Source organism: Dermochelys coriacea, chromosome 12, assembly GCF_009764565.3.
Source record: "Dermochelys coriacea isolate rDerCor1 chromosome 12, rDerCor1.pri.v4, whole genome shotgun sequence".
NCBI classification, from domain to species: Eukaryota; Metazoa; Chordata; order Testudines; family Dermochelyidae; genus Dermochelys; species Dermochelys coriacea.
Window position 1 is genome coordinate 14,009,905 of NC_050079.1, and position 16,685 is coordinate 14,026,589.

Consider the following 16,685-nt stretch of genomic DNA (forward strand, 5'->3'; position numbering starts at 1 on the left):
AGCAAAGCCAAACAAGTTCATACCTCTATGGCATTCAAAAGAAGAGTCAACCTGTTCAGATTCTGCACTAGTCTATATTTGCTTATAGAACATCTTTTTATACACATTTTTAAATAATATCACAAAATCATATGAATTGAAATCAAGATACTGATACAAGCTGAATTCCTCTTTGTGAGTAACTGCTAATTTGTACAGCAAGCATTGAAACAAACCATACAACTATAGTCCTAAATAAAATTGCATCATAAAGGTTATTAAATATATGAAATGCAAAGTCTTTCCAATATATTTTTGCATGCAATGTGAAATATTAGCTATATACAAGAATGGTACCAACTTTGCTTATTATTTTTTTTTAATTTAGTAGGTTGCAATCATTTATCAAAAAGATATCCCTGTTGAGAACAGCACACAGAGCTTATGAAATATGTAGTTTTCTACCTTTTATGTATAAGGTAGTCCTCAAGGATGTCAAGACAGCGCACCATTTGAGAGAAGATAAGCACCTTATGGCCTCCTGTTTTCATTTTTGGAAGAAGTTTATCAATGAGGACCAATTTACCAGCAGACTGGATCATTGCTTGTAGATGAAAGTCAGGAGCAGTTGGGATATATGTTTCCCTAAACTCCCCAAGGATTTTCTCTTCAGCACCTGTCAAATAATAAAAATATATAACTAATCTCAAAAGAAATGGTGGTGGTTGTTTTTTTATCCACACCACAAGTTAATGATGACAGCTTGGTTACCTTCACTCTATTTCACTGTTTAACTGTTCCCTTTGGGGCAAATTCTGTCCCCCAACCACAGCCATTTTTAAAAACAAAAAACAAAAAAAACCACAACACAACCCAAACCACACATTACAGGGTACAGCTGTAAGTAAAAACAGATTTTTTCCCACAGGAGAGTAAACAGAAATCTTGAGAGGGATTCCCCCTCTCCCCACAAGCCAGGCTCCCATATGCTGATGTGACAGTACAAAGGGACAAAAAAAGCCCCCTTACTTGGCTTAGGGAGAATTCCCCTAGCAATGGCCCTCCGTAAGGCTTAGGGTTGCCACCCCTCCCAGATTGGCCAGAATCTCCTGAAATCGGAATCGATCTCCTGGTGGCTACTGAAACCAATCCAGGAGATTTTAACAGGCCAATTGGAGCCGTGGCGGCAGTGCCTACAGGCAGGGGAACTAGCAGCCGGATATGACAGTCACTGAAGCAGCCCAAGGTAAGCGCTGCCTGGCTGGAACCCAAACCCCCTCCCACATTCCAACCCCCTGCTCCGGCTCTGAGCCCCATCCCGCACCCAAACTCCCTCCCAGAGCCAGCACAAGGCACCGCCTCTGTGCCTGGAGCCCCCTCCCACACTGCAAACCCCTCTGCCCCACCCCCCAGCCCAGACCCCACACTCCCTCCCATGCCCAACCCCTTTCTCCAGCCCGGTGAAAGCGAGGGAGAATTGGGGGGGGGGGGAGAGTGAGCAAGCGAAGGGGGAGGACTGAGTGAGTGGGTGTGTGGCCTTGGGAAGGGGCGGGACAAGGATGTTGCCTTGGGGAAGCGGCGGGGTAGGGGTGTTTGGGTTTGTGCAATTAGACAGTTGGCAACTAGTAAGGCTGCCATTAAAACCCTGCTGTAGGAGGCATGCTGGGGGCAGTAAAGGCATATTTGGTGTTGGGAGAAGTGTGCTGCAGAAATTCTAGAAGAGCAGACACCCATACATAGCCAGGGATGAGCTGTCTAAGAGGAGGGGAGGGTCACATTGGCCTTCAGAACAGTCCAAACTAAAGAAGACACAAAGATGGCTAAAAGAGACAGAGCACATAATCACACCTGTCGATTTATCTTTCTGAGTGGCCCTAAATTAGTCAGGCCAAATTCACATTTTATGTACCTCCTCTGATGGCTACAGATTTCAAAATAAGTTACACCTGGACTGATTCATTTTAAAGTTAGTTATGACAAAAAGAGAAACAATATTTGGGTACACTGTTTCAGAGAATGGAATTTAAGGAACAGCAGTTGGCCTTATCCCATAGGAAATTTGAGTATACCCACCGAAATAATTTACAAAGGTTTCAGAAACATTGTATTAACACAAAACTAACCTTTTCACACGATAGGTTCACAGCTACAACATTCATAACCAATACAATTGTAATTACTGATTAAAACAAAGCCACTGGTAGCTAAGAATTTTGTTTTTTAAAAACCAGAAGAGCATAGAAAAGAGGAGATTACTCACCTTGTGGAGGAACTGAAGTTCTTTGAGATGTATCCTCCTATGGGTGCTCCACTTCAGGTGCACATGCACCTCTCAAACCCTTGATTCGAGATTTTCAGTTAGCTGTGTCCATTCAGACCATGCATGGGCCCTGTGCCTCCTCTTGCCAGATATCGAGACTATATAGCGTGTGGGAAAACCACCCTCAATTCTTAGTCCACCCAAACTACCCATAAGAAATGGTCCGAAGCAGAGGGTGAAGGAGGGTGGGTAGTGGAGCACCCATAGGTGGACACATCTTAAAGAAACACAATTAGTACACAAACCGAGTAACTTCTTTTTTGAATAGTGTCTTTATGAGTGCTCCACCTCAGGTGACTTCAAGCAATATTCCCAGATGGAGGAGGCAGCTTCAGAATAGTTCAGAACTGAAGACAGTACTGCAGAATCAAGTGTCAAATCAGATCTGATGGAATGCATCAAGACGTAATGTTTTGAAAACATATGTACTGAAACCCATGTACAGGCTCTATATATTTCAGATACTAGCACATTCTTTTATAATGCTGTAGATCTGGCTGAATGGGCTAACACCCTTTGGGGGGAATGAGCACCCACAATATCATAACAAGCAATAATACCAGATATCCATCTCAATAGTCTCTGAGCAGAGATCAAGGACCCTTTGATCTATCTGCAAAGGAAATGAAGAGCCTATGTGACTTCCTAAATTTTTTCATCCTATTTAACTAGAAGACCAATGCCCTTCAAAGATCCAGGGCATGTAAACAGAATTCCTGTAGAGAACTATGTGGCTTTGGGGAAAACACTGGAAAATGAATGGACTGATTAAGGTGGAACTCTGATAGAACCTTAGGTAAGAATTTAGAGTACGGACATAAGGACACCTTGTCCTCAAAGAACACTATAAAGGGGAGGTTCTGCCATCAAGGCTCCAATCTCCCTGATCCAACAGCCTACATGATGACTACTAAAAAAGCCATCTTCATAGATAAATGCAACAGAGAACAAGTTTCCAGTGGTTCAAATGGAGGTCTTACAAGGTCACTGCATACAAGGTTGAGGTCCCAGGTTAAAGCAGGGTTTCTAGTCTGCGGACAGAAATTCCCCAAACCTTTAATAAACCTATACAATACTGGATTAGCAAATACAGACAATCCTTCTACCAGAGGATTAAAGGCTGATATTGTGGCCAAATGGACCTTAAACTAATTTATAACCCTGGTTTCTTTAGATCCTACAGATAAACCAGGATGACTGAAAGTGGCACCAAATCAGGCAGGAGGCAACGACGATAACACAAATGAAAGAATCTCTTCCATTTCTGCAGGTAAGTAGTGAGGTTTGATCCGTTTCTATTATTCAGTAACACCTGTTGTACAGACTAACACTGCTGCTACTCTGAAACCTGTTGTACTTATGTAGAGCAGGAGGATTATAACCCCATGAACCATTGAGGAGCCACACCTTGAGGCAGAGAATTGCTAGGCTGGGATGAAGCACATGACCCATATCCTATAACATGAGGAATGGACGGAAGCTCAAACGATGGTTGGGTACATAGGTGAAACAGATATGGGTACCAAACTTGTCTCAGCCATGTCGGTACTATAAAGATAACTCTGGCTCTGTCTTATCTGATCATGTTCATCACACTTACTATCAGCAGCATTGGAGGAATTGCATAGAACAAACCCTTCCTCCAAGGAGTGGTGGCACAGATCCCCTCTTGAGCAGAAAAAAAAAACGACTTCCTGTTCCTAGCGGTAGTGAAGAGATACACCTCTGGCAGTCCCCAACTTATGAATATGCGGAGGAGAAACCGGGTGTCTAGATCCCATTCATAATTCTGTGAGAACTGTCTGCTGAGGAATTGTTGTTCTGAATACCTTGGAGGTAGATCTCTGAAATTTGGATCTGATGAGCTATGTACCAATCCCATAGCTTCATGGGTTTGCCATCATGCTGGAAGGAGGATCTTGCTCCTCCAAGCTTGTTGATATAGAACATGCAGGATATGTTGTCTGCCGTGACCCAAATTGATTTGCCCTGATGAGGGGTAGGAAATGAAGGAAAGCATTCCTGACAGCCCTGAGCTCCAACAAATTGAGGTGAGTTCCCCATTTCAACTGTGATGCATCAGTCACTTAAGGGGCTGGGTAACAGAAAGGGATGCCTGCACAGACATTGAGTTAATTCTTCCATCAGTTTAAGGAGTTCCTCACACAGAGAAATTGTCACCTGTCTATCCAGTGGGTCTCTGACTGGAGAACTGGTCATTCTGAGCCAACCCTGGAAGCAGCAGAGACATAGCCCTGCATGATTGGTCCAAAGGTTCAAGCTGCCATGTGTCCCAGGAATTGAATTTCTATTGTGGTTCAGGTTTCAGAGTAGCAGCCGTGTTAGTCTGTATTCGCAAAAAGAAAAGGAGTACTTGTGGCACCTTAGAGACTAACAAATTTATTAGAGCATAAGCTTTCGTGAGCTACAGCATCCGATGAAGTGAGCTGTAGCTCACGAAAGCTTATGCTCTAATAAATTTGTTAGTCTCTAAGGTGCCACAAGTACTCCTTTTCTTATTGTGGTTCAATGGTCCCCTGAATTGCTCATCCCAGACCTGACAAGGTTACGAATCTGTCTAAGGAAAGTAGTCTCTGGCTGTCAACAAATCCATATATGCCCCTATAAACTGTATCTTCTGTAAAGGGGTTAATTTGGACTTTTTTTTTACATTAAGCTGCAGACCCAACTCCTGGTACAGAGCAAGGGCCATCTGGAAGGAAGATAGCACTGCTTCGCAGGAATGGTTGCCAAGGTACAGGAAGACTAGGATCGCTTTTTGTTGGAGGTAAGCAGCCACTACTGCCAGGACTTTTGAGAACACCTTTGAGACCGAGGAAAGGGCAGCACTCAGTATTGGAAATGATCTTGGACTACAGTGAAATGTTGGTATTTCCAGTGCAATGGGTGAATCTTTATATGAAAATAGATATCTTTGTTGGTCGAGGGCCAAAAATCAATCCCCTTTCTCTAGTGAAGGAATTATAGCTGCCAGAGTTACCATCCTAAACTTCTCAGACTTTACAAATTTGTTTGGAAGTCTTAGATCTAAGATCGGTTTCCACCGTGTCCTTCTTTGGCGCAAGGAAATACGTAATTCCTTGCGTTTATAAGCTCCTGAATTCAAAAAAAGTTCACTTCTTGTCTCAATAAAAGCTTGTGAGAGGGGTCCCTGAAGAGGAATGGGGTGGAAGGGAGTGATATAAAATGGATGGTTTAACCAATGTTATGACCCACCTGTCAGCAGTGAATTGCCTCCAAACATACTGAAAATAGGCAAGGCAGTCTCCAAAGTGGGAGAAGTAGGCTAATGGGCACAGCTGTCAATACAGAGATGCAGAAGGACTCAATCCCTGGATAGATGGTCACAGAGGGTGGCTAGGTGTCCCTCTCTCTCTGAAATCTAGGTCTCTTTCTGGGTGGTTTGGTGGATTTATGGAATCTGGAAAACTGAGCAGGATGCGATCTTTGGGTAGTCTATGACCTGTTAAGCTCTTTCTTATTTGTAGATGTATATGTGCCCAGGGATTGTAAAGTAGCCCTAGAGTCCTTTAGATTCTGCAATGACTCATGTTTTCCAAGAACAGTTTACGACCATTAAAGGGAAAGTCCTCCAAGGTTTTCTGTACTTCTCTCAGAAACCCCAAAAGATAGAGCCATCATACCCTGCACACAACCATTGCCATGGAGATGGACCTGGCAGCAGTGTCCACAGCATCTAAGGATGCTTGAAGAGCCATTCTGGCCACCAATCGGTCCTCTGAGATGATCAACTGGAATTGCTCCCTATGTTCTTGTGGCAGATGTTCAATAAAAGCTGTTAATCTGTTATAATTTGTAAAATTATATTTGGCTATGACCGCTTCATATTCATGATCCTGAATTGCATTGTCCAAAAGGTTGCTGACGAACGGGCCTTTCATTCAAAGAGATCCAGCCTTTTCTAGTACTTGTCATATGGGATAGACTTAGAGAAGTGCCGCCTACCCAGCTCACTTACTGCATCCACCACTAGGGAGTTAGGTGGAGGGTAGGCGAACAGAAGGTCCAAATACTTAGGGAAAACATAATACCTTGTCTGCCTGCTAACATGTGGATGTCAGGAGTCTGCCACACCATCTTATGCAAATATAGGAGCCCTCATTGATAGGTATCACCACCATGGAGGATGTTGTTCACTCTAAGATATCAGTTTGTGCTATGAATTCTTGATCTCTTCAAGAGGAATTTGAAGAACGTCAGCTGTTGTCTTTGTGAGGTTTTGAAATTTCCAAAAATCATCGGCCATGGATTGTGGTGGAGGCATAGTCACCTCACCCAGCGATGAGGATGAAATAGGTTCTTGAAGGGTGGCCTCCTTAACTGCTTTAGCTTCCTGCTCCTCAAACATCTGCTCCTGTGGAGGAACAGGTTGAGGAGGAGAGGGCTGAACAACTCTGGCCTTCCTATGAGACAGTACTGGTGATCTGGCAAATTGCTGTTGATAGACAGCCCAGGGGGGTTGGGCCATACGGAGTGGGTGGGCCATACAGAAATGGGAATGGTATACAAGGTTGGTTCCCCACCACCCTTCATAATGAAGCTGATTTTCCAAATAACTTTCAGAGAGTGGTTTCCTGAAGGGATATGTTAGAGAACAGAAACAGAGGAGACCGACTGGAAGCCTCCCTCATCCTCCTCCATCTCATCCGAAGGAGGGGCACCTGCAGAAAAAAGTGGAGAGCCCTGCAATACCGAGGGTGGTAGTCCAGAGATCAGGGTTTGGTAAAGAGGTTCAGTACCAATGAAGAGTGGGGACTCCAGTTCATCTATTTTCAAGAGGTCCTTAGTATATCTGAACTCCTGCAGTACTAAATAGAAGATTGGCACTGAAGCAGTAGCCAAGGCCAAAACTGCCAAAGCCAAGAGTACTGATAACGGTGGGCGTATTGAATTTGATGCCAATGGTATCTGGCACCGCTGCTTGCTTGGTGCCAAGGGTGCCTCATGCATGGGTACCAACATCTGAGATGAACAGTGTCTATGCTTGCCCTCTTTGTTGATAGGAGGTACCAAAGCCCTGTCAGAGCCATCTCTCTTGTCTGAGCTCCTGGACTTTACAACTTGGCTGCTACTGGAGCAGACCTTTGAGTCAATGATATTGAGTGAAGAGATTGAGGCTTCAGAGACAGTAGATCTTGCTGAAGACCTGGATTTTTTCCAGAGTGGACTCCTTAAGGAGAGAGTTTGCACTCTTCTTTTAGGAAGCCTCCAAAGTCTTCCCTGTCTTAGTGGAAGCCTGCAAAGAAGTAGAAAGGGCACCAGATGTGTCTGGAGACAAATGTACAGGGGAGGGTCTCCTGACCTGACTCTCAAACTGTCCAAAAGGAGCATTCCATCATCAGCAGTCTAAGTTTCATCTCCCTACTTTTCCTTGCCCTGGACTTGAGGACCAGACAGAAGTTGCACTTCTGGAAGACATAGGACTCCCACAAGCAAGGGACACAAAGTAGCCAATGGTCCCAGATACAGCTTCTTTACAGGAGAGGTAATCTTTAAAATATGGCAAGCCAAGCATGCCCTGCTAGGAAAAGAATAAGCCTCCCCGAGAGGAAAGAGCAAAGTAAAACAATCCTCTCACTACTTATCTAATTAAATATAACTATATTAACAACTAAAAATTAGCTATAAAAACTTATCTTAACCACTACAGAAATATTAGAAAAGCCAAGGCACACTCAAGGTGAACATGCTAGGGCTCCATCTCAGGCTGAGGCGGTTGAAAAGCAACTGAGGATGGTTCACCTGCACACCCCGAATAGCCTCAGCATCTGGCACAAAGAGGCCCCCCCCATAACTTTGGTATCCAGCATGAGGAGGTATCTGACCCAAGGAGGCATGGAGTCGAAAGGACACTGCTAACTGAAAATCTCTGATCAAGGAATTGAGAGGCTTTATGAGCGCTCCTGAAGTGGAGCAGCCATAGGGATTCTACTTGAAGAAGAAAAAGAGAGATCAGTTCCGGGTCCAGTTCTGTTCAATATTTTCATCAGAGATTTAGATAATGGCACAGAGAGTACACTTACAAAGTTTGTGGACGAGACCAAGCTGGGAGGGGTTGCAAGTACCTTGGAGAATAGGATTTAAAGTTCAAAATAAACTGAACAAACTGAAGAAATGGATTAAAGTAAACAGGATGAAATTCAATAAGGACAAATGCAAAGTCCTCCACTTAGGAAGGAACAATCAGTCAGTTGCACACATACAAAATGGGAAATGACTGCCAAGGAAGACGTACTGTGGAAGGGTCATAATGGATCACAAGCTAACTATGAGTCAACAGTGTAATACTGTTGCAAAAAACCCCAAAACATAATTCTGGGATGTATTAGCAGGAGCGTTTAAGCAGGACACGAGAAGTAATTCTTCCACCCTACTTTGCGCTGATTAGGCCTCAGCTGCAGTATTGTATCCAATTGCAGGCATCACATTTCAGGAATGACATGGACAAATTGGAGAAAGGCCAGAGAAGATCAACAAAAACGATTAAAGAGCTAGAAAACATGACCTATGAGGGAAGATGGAAAAAACTGGGTTTGTTTAGTCTGGAGATAGGAAGAGTGATAATCGTTTTCAAGTACATAAACGGTTGTTTCAAGGAGCGAGAAAAATTGTTCTACTTAACATCTGAGGATAGGAGAAGCAGCAATGCGCTTAAATTGCAGCAAGGGCAGTTTAGGTGGGACATTAGGAAAAACTTCCCGTCAGGGTGGTTAAGCACTGGAATAAATGGGTAGGGAGGCTGGGGAATCTCCATCATTGGGAGACTTTTAAAAGCAGGTTAGACAAAACACCTGTCAGGGATGGTTTGGAAGAGAATCCTTAGTCCTGCCAGAAGTGCAGGGGACTGGACTAGTGATCTTTTGAGGTCCCTTCCAGTCCTAATATTCTATGATTCTCTGAGTTTAAGTATTTTAGGAGCTCACTGTATTAAAAATACAAATGGTGATGTGTTACTGCAGGGTCGTATGTAACTAGTCTAGGAGACATGACTAATGTAAACCTTAGGAAGTGCTATGTGCATCAAAGGACTCTTTTCAACAATGGGCTAAGACAAAAACGAACTGTTAGTTTAAGTAGCTTTCCCAGGAAATCTCTAGGAGGAGGGGCAAGAAAATGCACCTACTCTGCTTATGCAAGAACTCTGCCTTGGAAGCTTTGCCTACAGGAAGAAAACTTTTGTCTGCTGACCACCAGTTACATGAGGACAGATCAAAGACCCAAAAACTATTTAAAGAAGTAACTCTCAGATTAACAAGTGATCTTGTTCTGAGAAAAATAAGTTATGAACTTGTAACCCCAGAAAAACCCCTTAGTGGGGTCTGAAGGACTGTTCACTGGCCAGAGTCCTTGTTGGAGTAGAGGTGATCTCTGATAAGCTTATTAGCATTCTTACATATACTTTTATTGTTTTAAATATATTTTCTCTGTAATGCTTTTACTTTAAGAATAAACATGCTTGCTTAGAAAGAGCCACGTGGTAACCAAACTGTGGCAACTACATTGTTTACTTGCTCTGTGGAAAAAAGAAAAGCAGGCCTGCTTAGGCAGTCTGATTTTGCTGGGGAATTCCCAGTCTAGGCAGGGAGCTCTGCAGACTGGAAACACCATGGTCAGGAGGGAGAGACATGCATGTCTCTGCTAAGAGAGGCAATACTCGGGAGCCAGAAAATTAAGAGTGGGTGCCTTGGCTAGACTATAGAGGGGAACTACAGGTGCAGCTGCCCTGAACCGTGACACCAAGAATGGAAGTATATCAACTGAAAAAGGTCAGTCTTTTAATTTATAATGTTTTACCTTTGATAAGATAAGGGTGGTTGCAGCACTTTCTGAGTTCCATCATAGTGTTAACTAGATTGGGTACATTAGCTTGGCCTGCTCCTTTCGATAAGAATGCAAAGTTCTTCTCCAAAATTGCCCGATAATATTTCTTCTGGATATTAGTTAGTTCTACTTCAATTATAGTTTCTTCCTTGGGAGCTAACTTTTTCTCTACATCTTCCTTCAACCGTCTCAGCATCATTGGTTTCAGGATAGCTTGTAACTTTTGCACCTGAATAAAATAAAATAAATTATATATATAGAAATAAAAATGAAACTGGAATGTATACAAAGGTAACAAAGAAGCTTAATTTAACATTTTACAATCTACATTACCTATTTGCCAGATTTACGTGAAATATTTGCTTGGAAGGGACAGTCTCACTCTCAGAGACAAGTTACCAAAGTAATTTTTCAGATGCTCTGATTATAAAAAGGAAGCTTTTAGCATTTGTCAGAAGAAAACCTGGCCTCAAAGAAGAAGAACTTGAATTTCCATTAATCTCACTCCTTTATTCATCATAGCCAATAATTTGTTATTTTAATAGGAAAAAACGAATTATTTAATACCAAATAAATAGCAAATCTTTACAAGTTATATTTCATTTAGAGATCTTTGTTCTGTGCATCAAATTTGTGATGCCAAGCACACTTCCTTGGCTTGCTTAAAAATTTGAGAGTGTGAACCCTCTCTTTACAGTCTTGTGACATGAAGTGAAATTACATATCTATATGAAGAGTTGATCTATGTGCGGTTGATAGTAAGTTGTCACCCAATTATGTTGGCACTGACTGAAAGGGCAGTGGAGGCAGAAAGTATTAAATATAATCCATTTATAAACCAAGTATTAAAGAGAAAAAACAAAAAACCATCCTCAAATTATTCACATCAAAGTGGTATTTTGCCAAGTAGAAAGTTAAGAAGTTGTTTACATTAGTACCATGCTCCTCCGTTTTAAGGTCCCCAATTCCTGCATGATGTAGATTCCAGCGGAAAACGCAAAGGTTCAAGAAAATGAAGGAGGCTAAACAGTTCTTCTACTGTGTTCGCAGTGGCGTGCCTGTCAACGCACTTGGTGCTCCTATATAAAGACATAGATGTCACATGAAATTCTTATATGCACAGTTAGCAAAATTTTTTTTTAAAGTTTCTGAGCACTAACATCGAACTGCTTTCAGTACACAAGCACTAGAGATCTGATGTTTATAAACAAAAGAAGAGCATCGTAAGCAAACTATTTGAGAATCAGAATTTGTCTTTACATTAATATCATGTGTCCAATGGTCTATGGCGAAGATACTATGTTAATAAACTTCAAACTACATTATTAATCTGTGAACAAAAAACTCGTTACAGCCAAGTAATAAAGAAAGTTACACACTTTATTTCCCTCTTTCTAATATTCACATACACTTCTCTCAATAATTACTCAAGTTTATAGTAGAAATTAGAATACCAAATTAGACAGTTGATACATTTAGTCTAGTACCGTGCTTCTGACAGCAGGCAATATCTAATGCTTCAATGTAAAGTAAAAATTTATAAACTCAAAAAATCCCATAATGCATCTAGTCATTTGTGCATTATAATATATGAATAGTCAATGGCAATGAATTCCTTTTAGAACCTTCCAGGAGACCAGGCAATGCTCTTAAGCAAGTAAGTGCAAACATATAAGCAATATCATCATCTAGTTCCTTTTAAAGGTGTCAATATTTGTGTGTACTAAGAAGTTGAAAAATACTACATAAATAAGAACTATGATTGCAGTTAAAACTCTGATTCAAAATAAATTAAGCTATCAGAAACAGACCTAGTAAAATGGATTCTGCTTATGCAAGTTGCATTTCAATCCCACAAAAATATATTTGAAAAGGTTTCTGAAAATTGCACACCTTAAGCTGTGAACACTATCAGTAGTGGAATAATAAAACTTTCAAAGCTGCCCACATATAAAACACGCTCTTTACGTCTAACAATTAAACAGCCTTATAATTTATTGTAGTATTCTCCCTAACAAGAAAGAAATCTCATTAAACCAAGTAAATGAAATGCAGCCACTTACAAGATTCATGAGTTTGAGTCCCTCCAGGAGTTTGCAATTTTTATTCTTCAGCCTGTGCGCTTCATCAATAATAACACACCGCCATTCAATTGCATTGAGTTCTGGACAGCCACCAAGAATCATTTCAAAAGTGGTGATAATAGCTTGGAACCGGTAAGTACCTCGAATGATACGCCCCTAGAGATTTATTAACAAACGTAACAGTTTGTCACATTACCTTGAATCTTCTCATTTTTCATTCTCAAGTTGCCAGTTTTGCTACTGAAATATTATCCAGTAGTGCTTTAAATCTTGAGATATAAATCCTTTTCATCTTACCAGAGACTCACTACAATTGTGCAATTCTATAATTAAATACTAAATGAATAATTGTCCATTTTCAGTAATGCTGTGTTGTTTCATAGACAATAAAATTTCTAACCAATTTGAATTGCTTTTCAATCATTAAGTTTCCTATCAAATAGAAGCATTTAGATAATAACACACTCTTATAATCTGAACAAAAGTCAAAAGGCTATCTTAAGCGTCTACAAAATCTAGCCAATCAATCATAATACTGGATGGGACACCATTATGCACTAGAAAACTGTGAAAATTGCGTATCAGCCACTCAGAATCAACTTATTCATAAAAATTCAACATTTAAAACCCCTGTAGTTTTAGCAATATATATGTTAGTTCTACGGAAAGGCAGAATACAATAGTTCAAACAGTATAGTGAGCAATTATCACTATCACACCCTACTGCACCAAACCTCAGTCATACACTTCATATCATTCAATATAACAAAACATTTTAAATAGAACTTCATCTAAAATAAAGCTAACATGGTTTTCCTGTTTTGGATCAATATTTTGGTTTTGAAAACAAATGTTTCCCTTATATTTTTGTATTCTGCAAACCTTGATCTTTGTATAGAAGAAAAAAAGAGTAGAGTAACTCCTCGCTTAACGTTGTAGTTATGTTCCTGAAAAATGCTACTTTAAGCACAACAATGTTAAGCAAATCCAATTTCCCTATAAGAATTAATGTACATAGGAGGGGGTTAGGTTCCAGGGAATTTTTTTTCACTAGACAAAACACACACACACACACGGTATAAGTTTTAAACAAACAATTTAATACTGTACACAGCAATGATGATTGTGAAGGTTGGTTGAGGTGGTGAAGTCAGAGGGTGGAAGAGGATGGGATATTTCCCAGGGAATGATCTTACTGCTAAATGATTAATTTGCACTGGCTGAGCACTCAAGGGTTAACACATGGGTTGTTAATGTAGCCTCACACTCTACAAAGCAGCACGAATGGAGGGAGGGGAGACAGCATGGCAGAGAGAGGGGGAGACACACACACACACACACACACACACACACCATGTGTGATAGGTTTCAGAGTAGCAGCCGTGTTAGTCTTTATTCGCAAAAAGAAAAGGAGTAATGGGGCACCTTAGAGACTAACAAATTTATTTGAGCATAAGCTTTTGTGAGCTACAGTTCACTTCATCGGATGTAAGTAATCTAGCTAGATATGCGTTAGATTCTGTTTTTTGTGCTGAATGGAATGTATATTCCTGTTTTTGTGTCTTTTTGTAACTTAATGTTTTGCCTAGAGGGATTCTCTATGTTTTGAATCTGATTACCCAGATTACCCTGAAGGTAGTTACTATCCTGGTTTTACAGAGGTGATTCTTTTACTTTTTCTTCAATTAAAATTCTTCTTTTAAGAACCTGATTTCTTTTTCATGGATCTTAAGATCCAAGGATTTGTGTTTGTGTTCACCTATGCAAATTGGTGAGGATTTTTATCAAGCCTTCCCCAGGAAAGGGGGTGTAGGGCTTGGGAGGATTTTGGGGGGAAAAGATGTTTCCAAGCGGGCTCTTTCAACATCTAAAATAGTTTGTACCTTGGGGAAGTTTTTAACCTAAGCTGGTAAAACTAAGCTTAGGGGGTTTTTCATGCAGGTCCCCACATCTGTACCCTAGAGTTCAGAGTGGGGAAGGAACCTTGACATGGAGATGCGCATTGCCCCTTTAAGTACTCTGACTCCTTTCTAAGTACAGTGCTTTTAAAAGTAGATCAGCAAGTTGAGACAGCAACTGCTGCCAGCAAGTTGCCTCCATCCTGAGCCCTGTCATGTCCCCGCCTTGCTCTGTGGAGATGGGGAAAAGAAGCGGTGGAGAGGGGGACACCCTGATGTTAGCACCCCTTTCCCCATTCTCCCCCCTCCACACAGCAAGCAAGAGGCTCCTGGGAGCAGCTGCAAGGCAGAGGGCAGGAGCAGCACAAGGCAGTGGGGGAGAGGGACAACTGAACTGCCTGGCAATTGATAGCCTGCTGGGCAGCCGTCACACAGGGAACTTAGGGGAGCGGGGAGCTGATAGGGGGCTGCTGGTCCACTCTGGTTTCAACCCCCTTGCTGGCACCTAGCACCAATGGGCTGCTCTTTCTACAAGCAGTGGACAAAGCAGGCTGCTGCCAAACAACATTGTAAGGAAGCATTGCGCAACTTTAAATGAGCATGTTCTCTAATTGATCAGCAAGGTAACAAAGAAACAGCATTAACCAGGACAACATTAAGTGAGGAGTTACTGTATTATCCTGTAACAGTTTCACTGACATTACGTCTTTCCTGCCACAGGCACCAACGCTGCAAGTTGTTCAATGGACTCTGTTCAGGCACAGGGGTCCACATGGGAAGAGCCCAAATTAACTACTTTCACCACTGTGGCCTAGATCAGAGTCCCAGATTACTTATTTGCTAAGACTGCCATATTGTTTATATCTCAGAGCACCTTTAATGAAAATATTATATATTTTCTCTTGGAAGAATTATTAATGTACAAATAAAATGATCATATTATGTAGGCACTGGTCCTGACTCCATAGTTAAGAATGAATTCATATCATACATATCGCAACAAATAAAATACATTAGTGAATTACTGTAAACTTCATAGGCCATTAGATTATTGTTTCTTTGGGGTCTGGGAATCTAGAACTGCTCAGTTTAGTTTCACTTATAATTTTGAAAATGAAGTAAACAAAGATGGGGGGAAAAATCTTCTCAGACCTTCTTTACACAGTATGAAGTAGCAAAATAGGACACAAGTCAATTTAAAAATATCCTTTCCATATTTTGATGTTTAGAATTTAGGTTTTGTATTTTGAAAAAACTAAAACCAAATATAAATGTAAATTTAATTAATATTTTTAAATAAAAAAAATGCCTTTTTCAGGAAGTAAAAAATGGCCTTTGTAATGCTAGAAATAGCACACAAGAATCAAACAGTTTAGTCTAAGACAAGGCATATGCAAAAGGAAAGACCGTAAATGGTGAAAATGAAATCAAATTTTTTTTTAGTTATTTCAATAGAACACAAGTTATTAGTAATATATGTACATTTTTTAATATATACAATTTGGATCTCAGCAGTGTTCATTTAAATCTTGAAAGGAAATTAATAGCATTATACAAGGCAAGTAAATTAATTTTCTTTGAGACTGTGTAAAGCTAGGAGAACTTCACTTTCTTTTCCATCTACCCTGCAAATTCAGGCCCAGATCCTGCAGTTGACTATATCTAGACACACCCTCTCCTCCCCATAGAGCCCTACTGAAGTCAGTGATGGGTTACACCATGCATAGTCAAGTGCAAAATTGGAGGGGCTCAATGATCTAGAGGAACTGGAACAATACCAATTTTACCACATATATTAAACTCACCTATTAGCACACACTAAAGATTGATAAATAGTAATTAAAAAAATATACTCTGATGTAAAATGGCTTTTACTAAGACACATACCACTGATCTTTACAGGTGCTTTTCCTAGTTGTTATCTGAACTGGGTTACAGATGAGCTAGAGTACAAACACATCACTACAATACCTGTGTGTCTCTGAAGTACATCTCATACTGCTGTATCATCTGCCTGCTAACCATGCTCCCATGATATACCACGACATTAAGATCAGTCCATGTGCGAAATTCTCTTTCCCAGTTGGTTATAGTGGAAAGTGGAGCTATGATCAGGAAAGGCCCTCGTATACCAGTCAGGAGGATTTCATAGAGGAATGTAATTGACTGGATGGTTTTGCCAAGACCCATTTCATCCGCTAAAATGCAGTTTCGTCTGAAATTACAAATATATTTGTTATTAGGCAAGAGGGAACCATAAATGTTGCACTTTTATTCAAAAGGACAATATCGGAAAACAATTAAGATTCATAGAAATATAAATCTAAAACAGATACTCAAAACTGAGGCAGTACAGAATAGGTTCAACGGTATTCCTCCCACTGTAATAAAAGCATGAAACTGGGTACCCACCCAGAGGTCGAACTGTACCTCTTGATGTAAAAACCCAAGAGGCAGTCAGGCAGGAGGAGAACTCCACAAGGTTCCTCTTGCAGAGTTATCTTCAATTCTCTCTCTCACGGTAGCGTAAGCTTAACCACC

At 40.8% G+C, this 16,685-nt stretch overlaps 1 protein-coding gene across 1 annotated transcript in view; it reads right to left on the reverse strand.

The window, feature by feature from the left end:
* The window catches only part of CHD9 (chromodomain helicase DNA binding protein 9), a 193,864-nt gene that overhangs the window by 67,006 nt on the left and 110,173 nt on the right, over nt 1-16,685 (reverse strand). The window contains 7 exon segments of the mRNA XM_043495245.1: nt 445-655; nt 10,136-10,391; nt 11,101-11,138; nt 11,141-11,209; nt 11,212-11,238; nt 12,222-12,402; nt 16,116-16,359. Of these exon segments, the coding sequence (XP_043351180.1) occupies nt 445-655; nt 10,136-10,391; nt 11,101-11,138; nt 11,141-11,209; nt 11,212-11,238; nt 12,222-12,402; nt 16,116-16,359 (1,026 nt within the window).